Here is a 15,509-nt window from a genome sequence, read left to right on the forward strand (position 1 = left end):
GGTTTGATCTTATTTTAATGTAGAATTTTGAATGTTTTAATCATATGTATTTATGTTTGTTGTAAGCCGCCTTGAGTTCCACTTGGAAAAAGGGCGGGGAATAAATAAAGATAATAAATAAATAATAAATAAATCCTTGAAAGCTGGAACTAAAGACTGGAGCAGATTCAGTAGCCCCACTGACACCAGAGCCACCAGCCTCCACTGCCCCTCAACAACTCTGTTCCACACCATCCTCAACATGCCTTTGCCTAGAACTGGGATTGTTACTCCTTCCTTGCCTGGGTGGAAGATGGAAAGGGCCGTGGCTGGAATCACCTGGTATGCATGGCTAGAATGTATCCAACTGAACAAAGGTAAGAGTCCCATTTGTGGTTCCAGCTACTGTTTGCCTCTGGACCCATGTGGCCCCCGACGATTGTTCATAAGGGAATGCGGCCCTCGGTCTGAAAAAGGCCGCCCGCTCCTGGTACAAATGCACAGAAGACAAAAATTCTCTCAAGCCGGCAAGAATCTGGTTACTCAAGACAAGTAACCCAGCCAAGCTGACTCAGAATCAATCTTTTATTTTTGTTTAAAACATTTAAATACCACCCTTCATCAAAACTGACTCCAGATTATTCCAAAGTCGGCGGTTTACTGCGTTAAAAAATACAAACAGAAATAACCACAAATAGAAGAGTACAGGTGTCGAGGAGTACCGCCTGACCCACACTGGCCTGTCGATTCAAGGGAACATCCCTGCAATTCCACCCTTTGGCCAGAGCAAACTGGGTGATCTCTGCGCAGCATCCCTCCGGTCACTTCAAGACCTGCTACGCACTTCAGTCCCAACACCAGTTACAATGCAAACACAGGAAATCAAAAGGACCTTTGTCCTCAAGCTGCGTTGCTTTCGTTTTGAAAAACTATTTCCAAAAGAGAGCACAGAAGGTTTTCTTCAAATAGATTCAGCAGACCAAAGGTTACACACGTTTTAGTTTAGCCTTTCCAATGCATTTTTAGAAACGTATTTATTATATATGCAATTCGTCCCAACATGGGGCTCCCCCTGGTCTTCCATCCAGACCTGTGCCCGCTTAGTTTAGCAATGTGAAAAACTGCCTGAGACTGACTTGGGAGACCACTGGCTCACCTAGCTCAGTACTGCCTGTCTACAATGATGGGCAGTGGGGTCTCCCAACCCGGCCTGGAGATGCCAAGCTGTTACACAGCACAGGGACATAGGAAAATGCTTTAATTGTTGTAAACTGCCCAGAGAGCTTCAGGTATGGGGCGGTATATAAATGCAATAAATAAACAAAGAAATTATACCGAGTCACTTTATATTGGCCCACCTAGCTCAATACTGATGACTGTGACCAGCAGTGGCTCTCCAGGGTTTCAGACGAAAGGTGCCGAGGAATGAACCTGGGGCCTTTGGCATGTGCAAAGCACGTGCTCTACAGGTGAGCTACAACTGGTCCCATTTGCAGAAGCGCTGCCAAAAATAAAAATAATTAAGCAAGTCCTGTTATATTACAAGAAAACTCTGGATACCCATTGCTGGGGTTTCATGAGCGGGAGAGGGCTATTGCATTCAGGCCCTGAACTCAGCTGGCTAGCCACTGTTGAGGACAGGATGCTGGGCTAAATGATAGCACTCTTCAAGTACATGAAAGGTTGTCACACAGAGGAAGGCCGGGATCTCTTCTCGATCATCCCAGAGTGCAGGACACAGAATAATGGGCTCAAGTTGCAGGAAGCCAGATTTTGACTGGACATCAGGAAAAACTTCCTAACTGTTAGAGCCGTATGACAATGGAATCAATTACCTAGAGAGGTAGTGGGCTCTCCGACACTGGAGGCGTTCAAGAGGCAGCTGGACAGCCATCTGTCGGGAATGCTTTGATTTGGATTCCTGCATTGAGCAGGGGGGTGGACTTGATGGCCTTATAGGCCCCTTCCAACTCTACTATTCTATGATTCTATGAGCCTTCAGTCTGATCCAGCAGGGCTCTTCTTATGCTGATACGAGTGGGCGGCCGTTTTGCAAAGATTTCAAGTTGTCTGGAGCACAATGCCCGTTTCCAAACAGAACCTGCCCGTAGGGGCTGGGAAAGCAAGAAAGGAAAAGAGTAGACAAGTGTCTAGGCATTCTTTATCTCCTTGCCCATCTCTTATTGGCTGGCTGACGTATTGGCCTGCCCTTAGACATCTGTCCAAATATAATACAAGAAGTCCATTGTTTTTGAAGCCCGAAAGGTTCAGCACTCTTTGAATACCAGTTCCCTTTCTGAAAAGCCAGACTAGAAAACAAAACTTCTGCGGAGAAATAAAAATGAAAGGAAGAACACTTTTCCAAGCCACTCAGTAAAGGGAGGGGAGGAAATAGATGCTAGAACGGTATCTGAGCTACTACACCACAGCTAAGCTCAGTAGCTCAGTGGAAGAACATCTGCTTTGCATGCAGAAGGTCCGTGGTTCAAGCCCCGACATCTCCAGACAGAGCTGGGAGTGTCCCCTGCCTGAAACCCTGGACAGCTGCTGAGCTAGATGGTCTGACTCAATAGAAGGCAGCTTCCTATGTTCTTGAACTGTGCTGCTCCAGACAAAGACTTGGGACCCAGACCCAGATAACCTTACTCTCTGTGCCACCTCACCAGAAGAGGGAGCCACTGGGCTTCAATCCCATCTACATATGAGGCAGACAGACAGAAGGACGTGCCTGCGGCTTACTGACTCACCCACTGTTATGTGACACAAGGGGACAATGGGATTTCATGGGGTCCTACAAAACAGGAGTGGGGACCCTGTGGCCCTCCAGATGTTGCTGGACAACAACTCCCATCACTCGACAGCCATCTGTCGGGAATGCTTTGATCTGGATTCCTGCACTGAGCAGGGGGTTGGACTTGATGGCCTTATAGACCCCTTCCAGCTCTACTATTCTATGATTCCTGACCACTGGTCATGCTGGCTGAAGCTGATGGGAGGTGTGAGACCAGCAACTTGCTATGATCTTGCTGCTAGGCCTGCAAGACCTGCAATAGAAATACAAGACCATAAACCGAATTATGAATGGATTGTTTAATTTTATTGTATGTTTATGAATAGGGAATGCTTCCACTGGCCTGCTGTTTATAGCTAGTTACATTTTGTCATGTCTTGTAGCTGTTAATGAACTGTATAAGCATGCTTTGCTATGGAAAGGTGGAGTAAACAATGATGATGATGATGAACATCTGGAGGACACCATGTTGGCTATCCCTGATTTAATATAATTAAATAACAATTAGGACTGTTAGGGGTACAAAGCCGCTGATGGAACAAGAGTGCTATAAAGCTTCCCAATCCAACTTGGCTGCTCCGAGTTCGAGCAACACATCTTGTAACCAAGTTGCTGCCTGTACTCGCTTCTCTGCTGGCTGCCTGCCCGGTGCCACCATTGGTTTAGCAATCCTAAACCGCTTGTCCAATGATGGCCAGACGCAGACACCGTGGTGCTTCCAAACTACCAGTTGTTTTGACCATTTTTTTAGCAACCCGGTCACTTGTCTGGGTCACCATGACTACTTTAATGATGGAGTAGGAGGATACTTTAAAACTAGGTTGGCACAACTCTAAAATATTCTCAGCCACTTAAGAGTTCTTCCTAAATGAAAAGCACTCTACATCACTTGCAGACATTTTCATTTCACAACCTTTTTAATCCTGCATCCTTTTGGCTTGAAAAGCAAAGAGGGTCACAACAACAACAAAAATCAAGGGGAAAAAAGCGGATGCCAATTACCAATACAATATTTGGAAATACTTGGCAATTTCAAAGCTTTTAGCTAAGTTTACAAAACACGAGTAAAATAAACATTCTAACTTAACTCACTCTCAAGGGCATCAGAAAGTTTTCCACTGCAAACTGATGATTTTCCAACACAAATGATCTTATACACATTACTCTAATCTGCATAGGAAAAAAACCCCAATTCAACATTTTCCAGAAAAAAACCCACATCACTTACACCAGGACAGAAAGCAGAGAGGGAGGGATTGAGATGGACTTCTCGGGGGGGGGGGACTCAGGATCATTTCTTTATTAAATCTGCAAATAATTTTTAAAAAAGCAATGGCTAAAAAGGTCCCGTCCTACATATCTACCTGTCTAACCTCAGAAGATGGGGTGGGGGAGGGGGAGGGGCAGAGCAGGACCCGGGCAGGAGCTGCAGCTCAGGGGCAGAGCATCTGCTTTGCACACAGAAGGTCCCAGGTTCAATCTGCAGCATCTCCAGGTAGGGCTGGGAGGGACTCCCTGTCCAAAATCCTAAAGTGCTGCTGCCAGTCAGTGTCAGCAATGCTAAGCTAGATGCACCAAGGGTGTGATTCAGTATAAGGCAATTTCCTATGTTCCTATTACCTCAGTCGAAATATCCTCAACTGTAAGCCCCTGGGGACAGGGACCTCTTTGCAAAGCACCATGGACACAGATGGTTCTATATAAATTAATACAGAATAGACCCACTGAAATTAATGAACATAAGTTAGTCGTGTGCATTAACTTCAGTAAAACTTAAATAAAAAATTATTTTATTACAGGCGGGCCCCGCTTTACAGCGCTTCGCCTTTCGGCGTTCCGCTAATGCGGCGGCTTTCAATTAGGGAAAGTCCCCACTTTAAGGCCCTTGTTCTGCTTTTACATACGTTTTTGCTCGTTGCACGCCATTTTCGCATCATTTTCGCGCAACGCACACCATTATCTTCAATGGGTTCCGCTTTTCGGCGGCAGTCCAAAACGGAACCTGCCGTATAAGCGGGGCCCGCCTGTATGTTCATAACTTTGAAAAGTTGTTTTTGCTTGCTGTTATATTTGTTATGTTACTGTTTATTATTTTTTGTATTAGGAAATTGTTTCTGCAATTGTTTTTGAGAGGTATTTCTGTTCATCTTGCTGTACAATTTTTTGTGGAGAGGTGCCATACAAATAAAATGATGATGAACTTCAATGGGTCTACTCTGAGTAGGACTAACACTGAATAGCACCCATTGGGCAGTATTCAACTAACAATCCTGGTACTGCAAGGATTTCCTCTTGCGCAATGGGACTGCCCCATTCTCTTCCCCCATGTGTACCCCATTTTCTCCCCAAATCTGCTCCAGAGGGTTGGAAGAATCCCTAGAACAGATTTAGCGGGTTTCGGGGGAAAAGTTCCATTCCACAAGCAGAAATCCTTGCATGGACAGAACATCACCTGCCTACTCTCATTTTTTGTTCTCCTGTGCAAGGGAGATTCCATTTCTTGCTCATCATCCCCTCTCTCATTAAGATACTGGAGCCAACTCTTCGCCTCATGTGCCTAGGACTCTCCTCAGCCAAATATTCTGCCCAGCAACTCTCTATGGCTGTTTTATAGAATTCTCCTCTCTCCCCAGCATGTCAACTCATCTGCCATTCCCCCACCCCTAAAAAATTATGAGCCCCCACAAAAGCTAAAGCCCTCAGGCAATGGCATCTGTAGACCTAAACTCCAACAAGAGAGAGAGAGAGAGAGAGACTGAGACTCCCAGGCCTGCTGTTAACCCTGCCTCCCTCTGCATTAGCACCATAAAAACGTTGCCAAAATGGTATGCAAGGTCAAATGCTTCAAAGCACTCCCAGCTACTGTACTTGAAGGCGTGAGAGGATGAAAAAGGGGGCCATATGGCTTCTGTCACAGCAAATAAAGCCCCCACTTTCTTTTTTTATTTGATCTTCCCCTCCCCTTTTGCAGCACCCCCCCGAAGTCTTTAGAAAGCATTTCGTTTTTCAGCCGCATTTGCCGTGTGCATTTCCCACCCACTCCCCAACCTTGACAGCAAGAGGCATTTATTACCTAGATGCACCACTCCAACTGAAGAGCTCCCGATTAAAAACACAAGGAGAAAGTAATCAGGTAACCATTGGGTACCGTGATAAAGGCCAGTTGAAAGAGATTTCGCTTTAGCGTGGTGCGAGGCCTGCAGGAGATGAAAGCGGGCAATGCATCAAATATGCAAACATGAGGTCTTACCAATTTCTTCAACTTCTTCCAGGAAATCATTATATTCTGTTGAGCTGGGAAAGTCATCCTCCCTTTTATTGTATCTTTGGGAGAAGAGGAAATAAAAGAAACAGTTTAGTTGCATAGGAACATAGGAAGCTGCCTTCTACTGAGTCAGACCCACTGGTCCATCGGGCTCACACTGTCTACACCAACTGGCAGCAGCTCTCTAGGGTTTCAGGCAGAGGTCTCTCCCAGCCCTACCTGGAGCTGCGGGGGCTTGAACCTGGGACCTTCTGCATGCAAAGCAGATACTCTGCCACTGAGCTACGGCCCTTCCCTGATGATGCCAAAATGCTAACACCTGATGCTGCACCAGTCTTCCTGAGGGACCAAGCACCCAGAGTGCATTTAAACTGAGCTCTTGAGGAATTAAAGAATATAAGAAGAGCCCTGCTGGGTCAGGCCGGTGGCCCATCTGGTCTAGCATCCTGTCCTCGCAGTGGCCAGCCAGATGCTCCAATGGGAAGCCTGCAAGCGGGGCCTGAGCACAACAGCAGTCTGCCCACTTGCAGTTCCCAGCAACTGGTATTCAGAGGCACGTTGCTTCTGAAAATGGAAGTAGAACACCGCCAGTTTAGAAGCCAATGTTTTCCCAAAAGACAACCTGGGATAGCAAGGACTGAGATACTAAGATCACCCCTGAGATGGCTGCGATTTGATTTAGGTACATCACTCACCTTATTCCAAGCACAGAAAAGTCCTTGGAACGCTATTGTATTACTTGCTCCATTTCTCACCCCCAAGTAGGTTGCTTCTGATAACTCTTTCTTGGCTAGTTCCAGGCACCAGCCTGGTTCATATGTCACATTAAGCCACAGTTAAAATAAAATACAGTTTAGTGTGAATGAGAAGCGTGCTGATCATGCTGCTAATGTCATGGGCGCTTCACTCCTTCCTTGAAGTCACACTGCTGAGAAACAAGCCAGACCATGGCTCCTTATGTCATCCAAACCCACATTTGTTTTCCCCAAACAAGCCACAAGCAGTAATCCAACAACAAAGCTTGGCTCCTGCACATGGTTTGTTTGGAGACAAACAAACCATAAGCCTGAGCTCAGATGACACAACAAGCCAGACCATGGCTTGTTTCTCATCACCCCGACAGCAGCAGACGCAGGGGAGGGGTGAAGTGCCCAATATTTCAGCAGCACCAGCATGCTACTTGTTCCCATTAAACCATAGCTCAGCTTAACTGTGGTTTAATGTGATGTGTGAACCAGGCCAATAACAGTTGCGCAGGAAGAATGACGAGAATATCTGGTGATCGTACATGGCACCATCAGTGTGCATGGCACTTTACAAAAGTAAAAAAACAATAGGTCTCTGCCTGGAGGAGCTTACAATCCAAAATTTGATACAAGAAACAACAGAAAAGGTGAGGGTGGTGGCAGAAGTAAACAGGGAAGCAACGCACAGTTGTTTCAGCAGCATGCACTTAAGCTTGGTATGGTAGGGCAAATGATAGTTGGAGGCAATATGCTTCCAAATGCCAGTTGCTTGAAACCGCAGGAGGGGAGAGTGCTGGTTGGCCACTGTGAGAACCAGATGCTGGACTAGATGGGCCATTGGCCTGATCATGCTCTTATGATTTAGGGCGATCTTTCCAAACTGGTGTCCGTCAGGTATTTATTTATCAAATTTATATCCTGCCCTTCCTCCCAAAGGAGCTCCAGGTGGCAAGCCAGAAGTGATAAAACAATAAAAACATCTTTAAAACATCTTCAAAACAATTCTAATATGATGGGCAAGATCTCTAGGTTGTTGCACTCCAGCTCCCATCAGACCCTGGCAGCCTGGCCAATGTTCATGAATGATGGGACCTGTAGTCCAAAACATCTGGTGGGCACTGGGTTGGAGAAGGCTGAACGAGAAAGCAATGCCGAAGCATTTCCTCGCATTCACATACGAAGGGCAGGTGGCACACTGAAAGGTACATCAAATCCCAAGGGGTCAGGTAACCTATCCAACAGCATGCATTTATAAACCAAAGGAAAGAAAGGACAGTTACTTAATACAGTGGCGCCTAGTGGCTCCATGTCAGTGGAGCAGTGGAATCTGTTCCAGGTTTTAGTCTGAACTCAAGGAACTGTCAAAGATGCTGAAGCTTAGACAGCTCCTTGAAAGGCTGAACTACAAAAAGATCCACAAAAAGATGCTTTCTTACATTGAATTTGTATATTTGAAGATCAAAAATAATAAACGTTTTGCATGCAATATAAACAGACCCTCTCCCACACACACAACCAAAGTGGAATTGTCCTCGAAACAACAGAGGCAGCCTCCCTTATTTGGAGCTTTCTGACACTCACATTTTCAACACTTTCTTTCGGATTTCCACCTCCTTGTCAACAGCTGGGTCCTCAAAGAGCTGCACTCTGAAGTTGCTCTTCCGCAGAGGGGTGTCACACTCTTGGCAGTTCCCAGCCCCTCGGACAAACAGCAGCTCCACACAGCTTTCACAGCTGAAAGAGAGAAACCATCTGAATGCAAAAACTGATGCTTTAAAGAAAGGAGGACAAAAAAAAAGAAAGAAACCAAGCAGGCCGCCTCAGTCTCACCATTTTTATTTAGTTTGGGGGGGGGGTAACCCTGTGCTCCTGTCCTGCTTGATAGGGCCTCTCCAGAATGATTTTGGGGGGGGGTATTCTGCAACATGTCATTGAGGCAACATCAGCTATAGCTTTTCTTTGAAAAGTCACACCTGTCTGCAGTCAGTCATGCCTTAGTTATTTCCAGGTTAGATTACTGTAATGCTTTCTGTCTGGGCCTGTCCTTTAAGACATCCTGGAAATTCAACTGATCCAAAATGCAACTCCCAGAGTTTCGACTGGGGCTCAAGAAATCAGATTACATAAATCCAATCTTGTACCATTCTTCTTGGCTCCCCATTTATTTCCATTCAGAATTCTGGTGTCTGTTATAAATTACGATAAAAATTATTCTTATTGTAATTACTCTGCTGCTTGTTATTTTTATATATTTCATGTTCCATTTTTGGATTTTACAAATCATTGTATTTTCAGATGTGCTTTTGGAACTAAAAGGAACCCCAGTTCTGGCATTTATGGAAATAAGTACATAAGAGCCTGCTGGACCAGGCCAGTGGCCCATCTAGTCCGGCATCCTGTTCTCACAGTGGCCAATCAGATGCCAATAGGAAGCCCACAAGCAGGACCTTTCAAGCCCTTAATGGCATAGGATCAGGATACCTTAACATCCGCCTTCTACCATATGAACATGCCTATAACATCAGAGGCCTTTTTCAGCATCCTGGGTCATCAAAGGTATAAGGTAAGTACATAAGAGGGGTTCTATCTGGGGTAATGCCCTTCCTGAGGAGATCTACTAGGCGCCTAGCAGCTAAGACAATTTTTGCTGATACTGTTGCAACAGGAGGTTTCTGGCTTTTCAACTATATTTTATGTGTCACTGCAATATTTATTAATGTTGCCTTTTGATGGATTGCTTTAACTTTTGCTAGCCACTGTGAATATACTTTAGGGAAAAGCGGGATACAAATATAGTGAAATTAATTAGATAAATAAGGGGGGAGCATTCCAGGATGTGCAGTCTAAAGTAACAAACCAAGGGCCACACAGTCTGCTGATCGTGTCACTGTGCTCCATCAACGGACAACTGGAGTGATGGATCTAGCCAGCTCCTCTCCCTTAAGGGCCTGCTACTCACTCCAGACAGGCAGTCAAAACAGCTGTTTTTATAAAGGCTGCCCCAACATATATAAAATGCTCTTGGACCCATGATCTACAAGGTTAAGAAATGAACAGCAACGGCTAGTTTTAGAAGGAGGTCATAACAAGCTAGTTAGACAGGATTTCAGAAGGAAGAAAAACTTCTCGAAATACATGGTAATGGCCTGAGTACATGCAATCAACTAAATCAGCAACCACCACTGTCCAGGTCGGAAAACCCACATTTTGCAAAGGAACTCTACACACATGGCTTAGAACAGACATATGAAAACCAAGCAGATTTGCACAAATTTACTAACAACTGCTAAATTTCAGTTGGGGAAATAAAAAGGAGGGAGAGAGGGTGGCATGAGATGTGTGGTTCCAGTAGACATTCAGTGAGATCTAGAAGCTGGAGCAAGGAAAGTCAGGTATAGATATCATCATAAGCGTTCAAATATAGCCCATAGGGCTGTTTTCCCCAAACTATGCCTACCTGCCCCACGTCATATATGGTGTCAGGTGTGGGGCTCGTAGAGATGTGGCTGCCTATGCACAATGGGGAGCCTTGAAGTGAGCTCCCCACTGTGCATCGGCAAGAGAAAGTTGGCTTTGCCTCTACCGCCCATGAGCTGAAGCCTCAGGTACTTTAAGGCACCATGCAGGCTCACTGCGACATCAGGTGATTTCACCCACCAGTCAGATTTGGCCCGCAAGGCTAGGCTTCAGTAAGGGTCTATGTGTAATGCGCTCTATGTGGGGCTGCCCTTGAGGTTGGTCTGGAAGCTGCAGCTGGTGCAAAATGCAGCGGCGAGACTGCTCACTGGAGCAGGGTATCGCCAACATGTCACCCCACTGCTGAAAGAATTGCACTGGTTGCCCATTTGCTACCGGACCAGGTTCAAGGTTCTAGTTTTAGCGTACAAAGCCCTATACAGCTCGGGAGCAGGATACCTGAAAGACCGTCTTACCCCTTATACACCCAGTCAATCATTGTGCTCTGCAGGTGAGGGCCTCCTGCAGATACCATCTTATCAGGAGGTTCATTCTGCTCGATATAGGAAACGGACCTTTAGTGTGGCAGCACCTACCCTGTGAAATTCCCTCCCTTTGAATATTAGGCAGGCGCCATCTCTGCTATCTTTTCGGCGCCTTTTGAAGACTTTCCTCTTTCAACAGGCCTTTTAAGTTGAGAGCTATCCCAGTCTGCGTCTGTGTCAGAATTGCTTCATATGTTTTTTAATAATGTTTTTAACCCTTTTTTAAAGCTTTTTTTTTAAATGTTTTTAATGCTGTTTTGTTTTAATGTATTTTGAGATCTGTTTTTATGATGTTTTAAAGTGTTTTAGTGCTTTGTTTGCCGCCCTGTGTTCCCACTGGGAGGAAGGGCGGGATACAAATTGAATAAATAAATAAATAAGGGTCTGGCCTGCGGAGCCAGACAGATTCCCCAACCCTCCTAATAATGAACTCCTTTTTTTTAAGTGCTGCTCCTTGAGTAGCTAAATCAGCAAACCTCTACACATGCACATGAGAGATGTTATCAACAGGGCCAGAGGTTTCTGGTTGGCCACTATGCAAGGCAGGATACTGGCCTAGATGGGGCCCTTCTTGCATTCTTACACTGAAATGTTATTTAATGTGGGAATAGAGACAGGAAATAAATCACCTCCCTCCACTCTCACCCCAGTTATTGTCATAACAATAAAAACAGATGCGTGCTGAGAGCTGCTAGGAAACCCCTATTCCCCTCACAGAGCTACAATTCAACAATCAATTCCTCTTCCCAGGGAACAGTGGAATTTGTAGCTCTGTAAGGCGAAGAGGAATATCCTAACCACTCTCAGCACCCTTAACAAACTACTGTAATATCTCACGTAACAAAGTACATGCATTCCTGGACATTTCTTCTTTAACAGAAACTTTGGTACCAGAGGTAGGAACAACATGGAAAGAATAGGGATAGATTCCTACGCCTCAAAAAAGAAGAGCAGATTAACCTGTTTCAGCAAACTTTTTATTCAGAACTAACAGTATACATGTCTGAAATGAAACAAGTCAAGAAAGCCTTGCATACAGACAACTTGAAGGCTTCTTCCAATATGCATCCAGCGATGCCTTCTTCGCCTTTTTACTTTGGTCATGTAGCATCTTGCTATAGCAACCTAAAGCTTTGAGCACAATTCTCCTCTCCGTACACTGAAGCAGGCAGGCAAGGGGCACCCACCACCCTGTGCTTGTTCTCTCTCTCTCTCTCTCTCTCTCTCTCTCTCTCTCTCTGTGCCATCCTCCCCTACACTCGAGCAGATGCATCTGCAGTAAACAGTGCTTCCAGGGCACCCAAAGCACTATTTACAGCAGAGGCAAGGAGCGCCATTCCAGCCACATGTGAGACAGCTGCCTGCAGCAGCCAAAATCCAGTACACAAGGACCACATTTTATGTCAGAGTGTGCACCCCCACACAAATCCCCCACACCCAAAAAAGACTTTGTTAAAAAGAGCTTATTTCCTGGATAATTTGTTAACTGAGGTATTACTGTACTGTCCTCAGGATTCTTTGGAGGACACCATGACTGTTTAAAAATGGCATGATACTGCTTTAACAGATGGGACCTTGAACCAGATGGCCCTCCTCAACTAGAGGACTTGTTCAGATAGAAGACTGACAGTTCTCCAATTAGAGGACAAGTCTCCATAAAATAGGACACTTGCCCGCCCAAACCCAAAGGCTTCATAGAAAGGATGGGTTTCAGAAGAAAAGAGAAGCAATGACAAGACAAGTTTATGATAAAATGGTTTACTTGTATTGAATGATGAAATAAGACCTTACTACTCTCAAAAGACACGATATGGTCTTACAATGTTATGAAATGAAATACATACAATAAGTAATTCAAGTTCTCCTTTTACAAGTGAACTGAAGGACTCATTTAGCAGCAGGTCTTGCGATCTATTTGCATATGTGCAATTATACTGGCATTTTTCTCTGTCAAGACATGGAATCCTCTTGGGTAGATGCATAATTAGTCTCTTACGAATATTTTATTTTAAGAATAATAAAAATAAAAATGGAAAGGGTGGGTTTTGATGAGGAAGAAGAAGAAGTGGCAGAATCACATAAAGAGCTCAAGGAGAATGTTCCTGGCAGAAGAGGGAGAACGGGCAAAGTCATTTAACAGAACAGGAGACCCATGAAGGAAGAGCCGTCGGTCAGTGGTAGGACATCTGCCCTGCATACAGACAGTCCCGGATTCAATCCCTGGTATCTCCAGGTAGGGCTGGGAGAGATTCCCTGCCTAAGTCACCGCCAGTCAGTGTAGATAATACTCGCCCAGAGTATGACTTACCGCGGCCACGCAAATGTGCTGAGTGGAACCGAAGGAGAAGCTCACACCCACCATGCTTCTCCCCGGGCTTAATAGGTCAGCCGTGCTAAGGCCATAAGAACGTATGAAGAGCCTGCTGGATCAGGCCAGTGGCCCATCTAGTCCAGCACCCTGTTCTCACAGTGGCCAACCAGGTGCCTGGGGGAAGCCCGCAAGCAGGACCCGAGTGCAAGAACACTCTCCCCTCCTGAGGCTTCCGGCAACTGGTTTTCAGAAGCATGCTGCCTCTGACTAGGGTGGCACAGCACAGCCATCACGGCTAGTAGCCATTGATAGCCCTGTCCTCCATGAATTTGTCTAATCTTCTTTTAAAGCCATCCAAGCTGGTGGCCATTACTGCATCTTGTGGGAGCAAATTCCATAGTTTAACTATGCGCTGAGTAAAGAAGTACTTCCTTTTGTCTGTCCTGAATCTTCCAACATTCAGCTTCTTTGAATGTCCACGAGTTCTAGTATTATGAGAGAGGGAGAAGAACTTTTCTCTATCCACTTTCTCAATGCCATGCATAATTTGATACACTTCTATCATGTCTCCTCTGACCCGCCTTTTCTCTAAACTAAAAAGCCCCAAATGCTGCAACCTTTCCTCGTAAGGGAGTCGCTCCATCCCCTTGATCATTCTGGCTGCCCTCTTCCGAACCTTTTCCAACTCTATAATATCCTTTTTGAGATGAGGAGACCAGAACTGTACACAGTATTCCAAATGCGGCCGCACCATAGATTTATACAACGGCATTATGATATCGGCTGTTTTATTTTCAATACCTTTCCTAATTATCCCTAGCATGGAATTTGCCTTTTTCACAGCTGCCGCACACTGGGTCGACATTTTCATCGTGCTGTCCACTACAACCCCGAGGTCTCTCTCCTGGTCGGTCACCGCCAGTTCAGACCCCATGAGCGTATATGTGAAATTCAGATTTTTTGCTCCAATATGCATAATTTTACACTTGTTTATATTGAATTGCATTTGCCATTTTTCCGCCCATTCACTCAGTTTGGAGAGGTCTTTTTGGAGCTCTTCGCAATCCCTTTTTGTTTTAACAACCCTGAACAATTTAGTATCGTCAGCAAACTTGGCCACTTCACTGCTCACTCCTAATTCTAGGTCATTAATGAAGAAGTTGAAAAGTACAGGTCCCAATACCGATTCTTGAGGGACTCCACTTTCTACAGCCCTCCATTGGGAGAACTGTCCATTTATTCCCACTCTCTGTTTTCTGCTTCTTAACCAATTCCTTATCCACAAGAGGACCTCTCCTCTTATTCCATGACTTCTAAGCTTCCTCAGAAGTCTTTGGTGAGGTACCTTGTCAAACACTTTTTGAAAGTCTACGTACGCTATGTCCACTGGATCACCTCTATCTATATGCTTGTTGACACTCTCAAAGAATTCTAATAGGTTACTGAGACAGGACTTTCCCTTGCAGAAGCCATGCTGGCTCTGCTTCAGCAAGGCTTGTTCTTTTATGTGCTTGGTTAATCTAGCTTTAATAATACTTTCTACCAGTTTTCCAGGGACAGAAGTTAAGCTAACTGGCCTGTAATTTCCGGGATCCCCCCTGGATCCCTTTTTGAAGATTGGCGTTACATTTGCCACTTTCCACTCTTCAGCCACGGAGGAGGACCTGAGGGACAAGTTACATATTTTAATTAGCAGATCAGCAATTTCACATTGGAGTTCTTTGAGAACTCTCGGGTGGATGCCATCCAGGCCCGGTGATTTGTCGGTTTTTAAATTGTCCATTAAGCCTAGAACTTCCTCTCTTGTTACCACTATTTGTCTCAGTTCCTCAGAATCCCTTCCTGCAAATGTTAGTTCAGGTTCAGGGATCTCCCCTATATCTTCCACTGTGAAGACAGATGCAAAAAATTCAGGTCTGGGATCATAGTAAAGGTCCCTCCTAAAATGTAAATGTACTGCCTTCAAGTCGATTCCGACTTATGGCGACCCCATGAATAGGGTTTTCATGAGGCTGAGAGGCAGTGACTGGCCCAAGGTCACCCAGTGAGCTTCATGGCTATGTGGGGATTCCAACCCTGGTCTCCCAGGTTGCCGCCAACACCTTAACCGCTATGCCACACTTGCTCTCACAAGGTCCCTCCTACTTTACCACAATCTGTAACCGGTTTCACACATGAAGTTGGGTTTACATATGCAAGTGTTTTCATATTGTTGTCATTGTTTTTATAAATGCTGTTGTGCAATAGTTGTTGGGTTTTTTGCTGATGTTTTTATTGTAAAATTGGTTTGAGATATTTTATGAGAAGCGATTCATAAACAGAAATAAACGAACAACCAACTGTAAGACAAACCTTAGCTACAGATCATGGTTAAGGAAGTGAGACATTAACCCCAATCCTGGGCTCAGGTGACCTG

At 45.1% G+C, this 15,509-nt stretch overlaps 1 protein-coding gene across 8 annotated transcripts in view; it reads right to left on the minus strand.

Moving 5' to 3' along the window:
- The window catches only part of MNAT1 (MNAT1 component of CDK activating kinase), a 207,814-nt gene that overhangs the window by 147,450 nt on the left and 44,855 nt on the right, over positions 1-15,509 (minus strand). For all 8 annotated transcript variants that reach the window (XM_061612414.1, XM_061612409.1, XM_061612415.1 and 5 more), the window contains exons 2-3: positions 8,363-8,515; positions 6,021-6,094 (exon numbers count right to left, since the gene is read on the minus strand). In XM_061612414.1, coding sequence (XP_061468398.1) covers positions 6,021-6,094; positions 8,363-8,515 — 227 coding nt within the window. The remainder of the gene's footprint in view (positions 1-6,020; positions 6,095-8,362; positions 8,516-15,509) is intronic.

Source organism: Rhineura floridana, chromosome 2 (genome assembly GCF_030035675.1).
Source record: "Rhineura floridana isolate rRhiFlo1 chromosome 2, rRhiFlo1.hap2, whole genome shotgun sequence".
Lineage (NCBI taxonomy): Eukaryota > Metazoa > Chordata > Lepidosauria > Squamata > Rhineuridae > Rhineura > Rhineura floridana.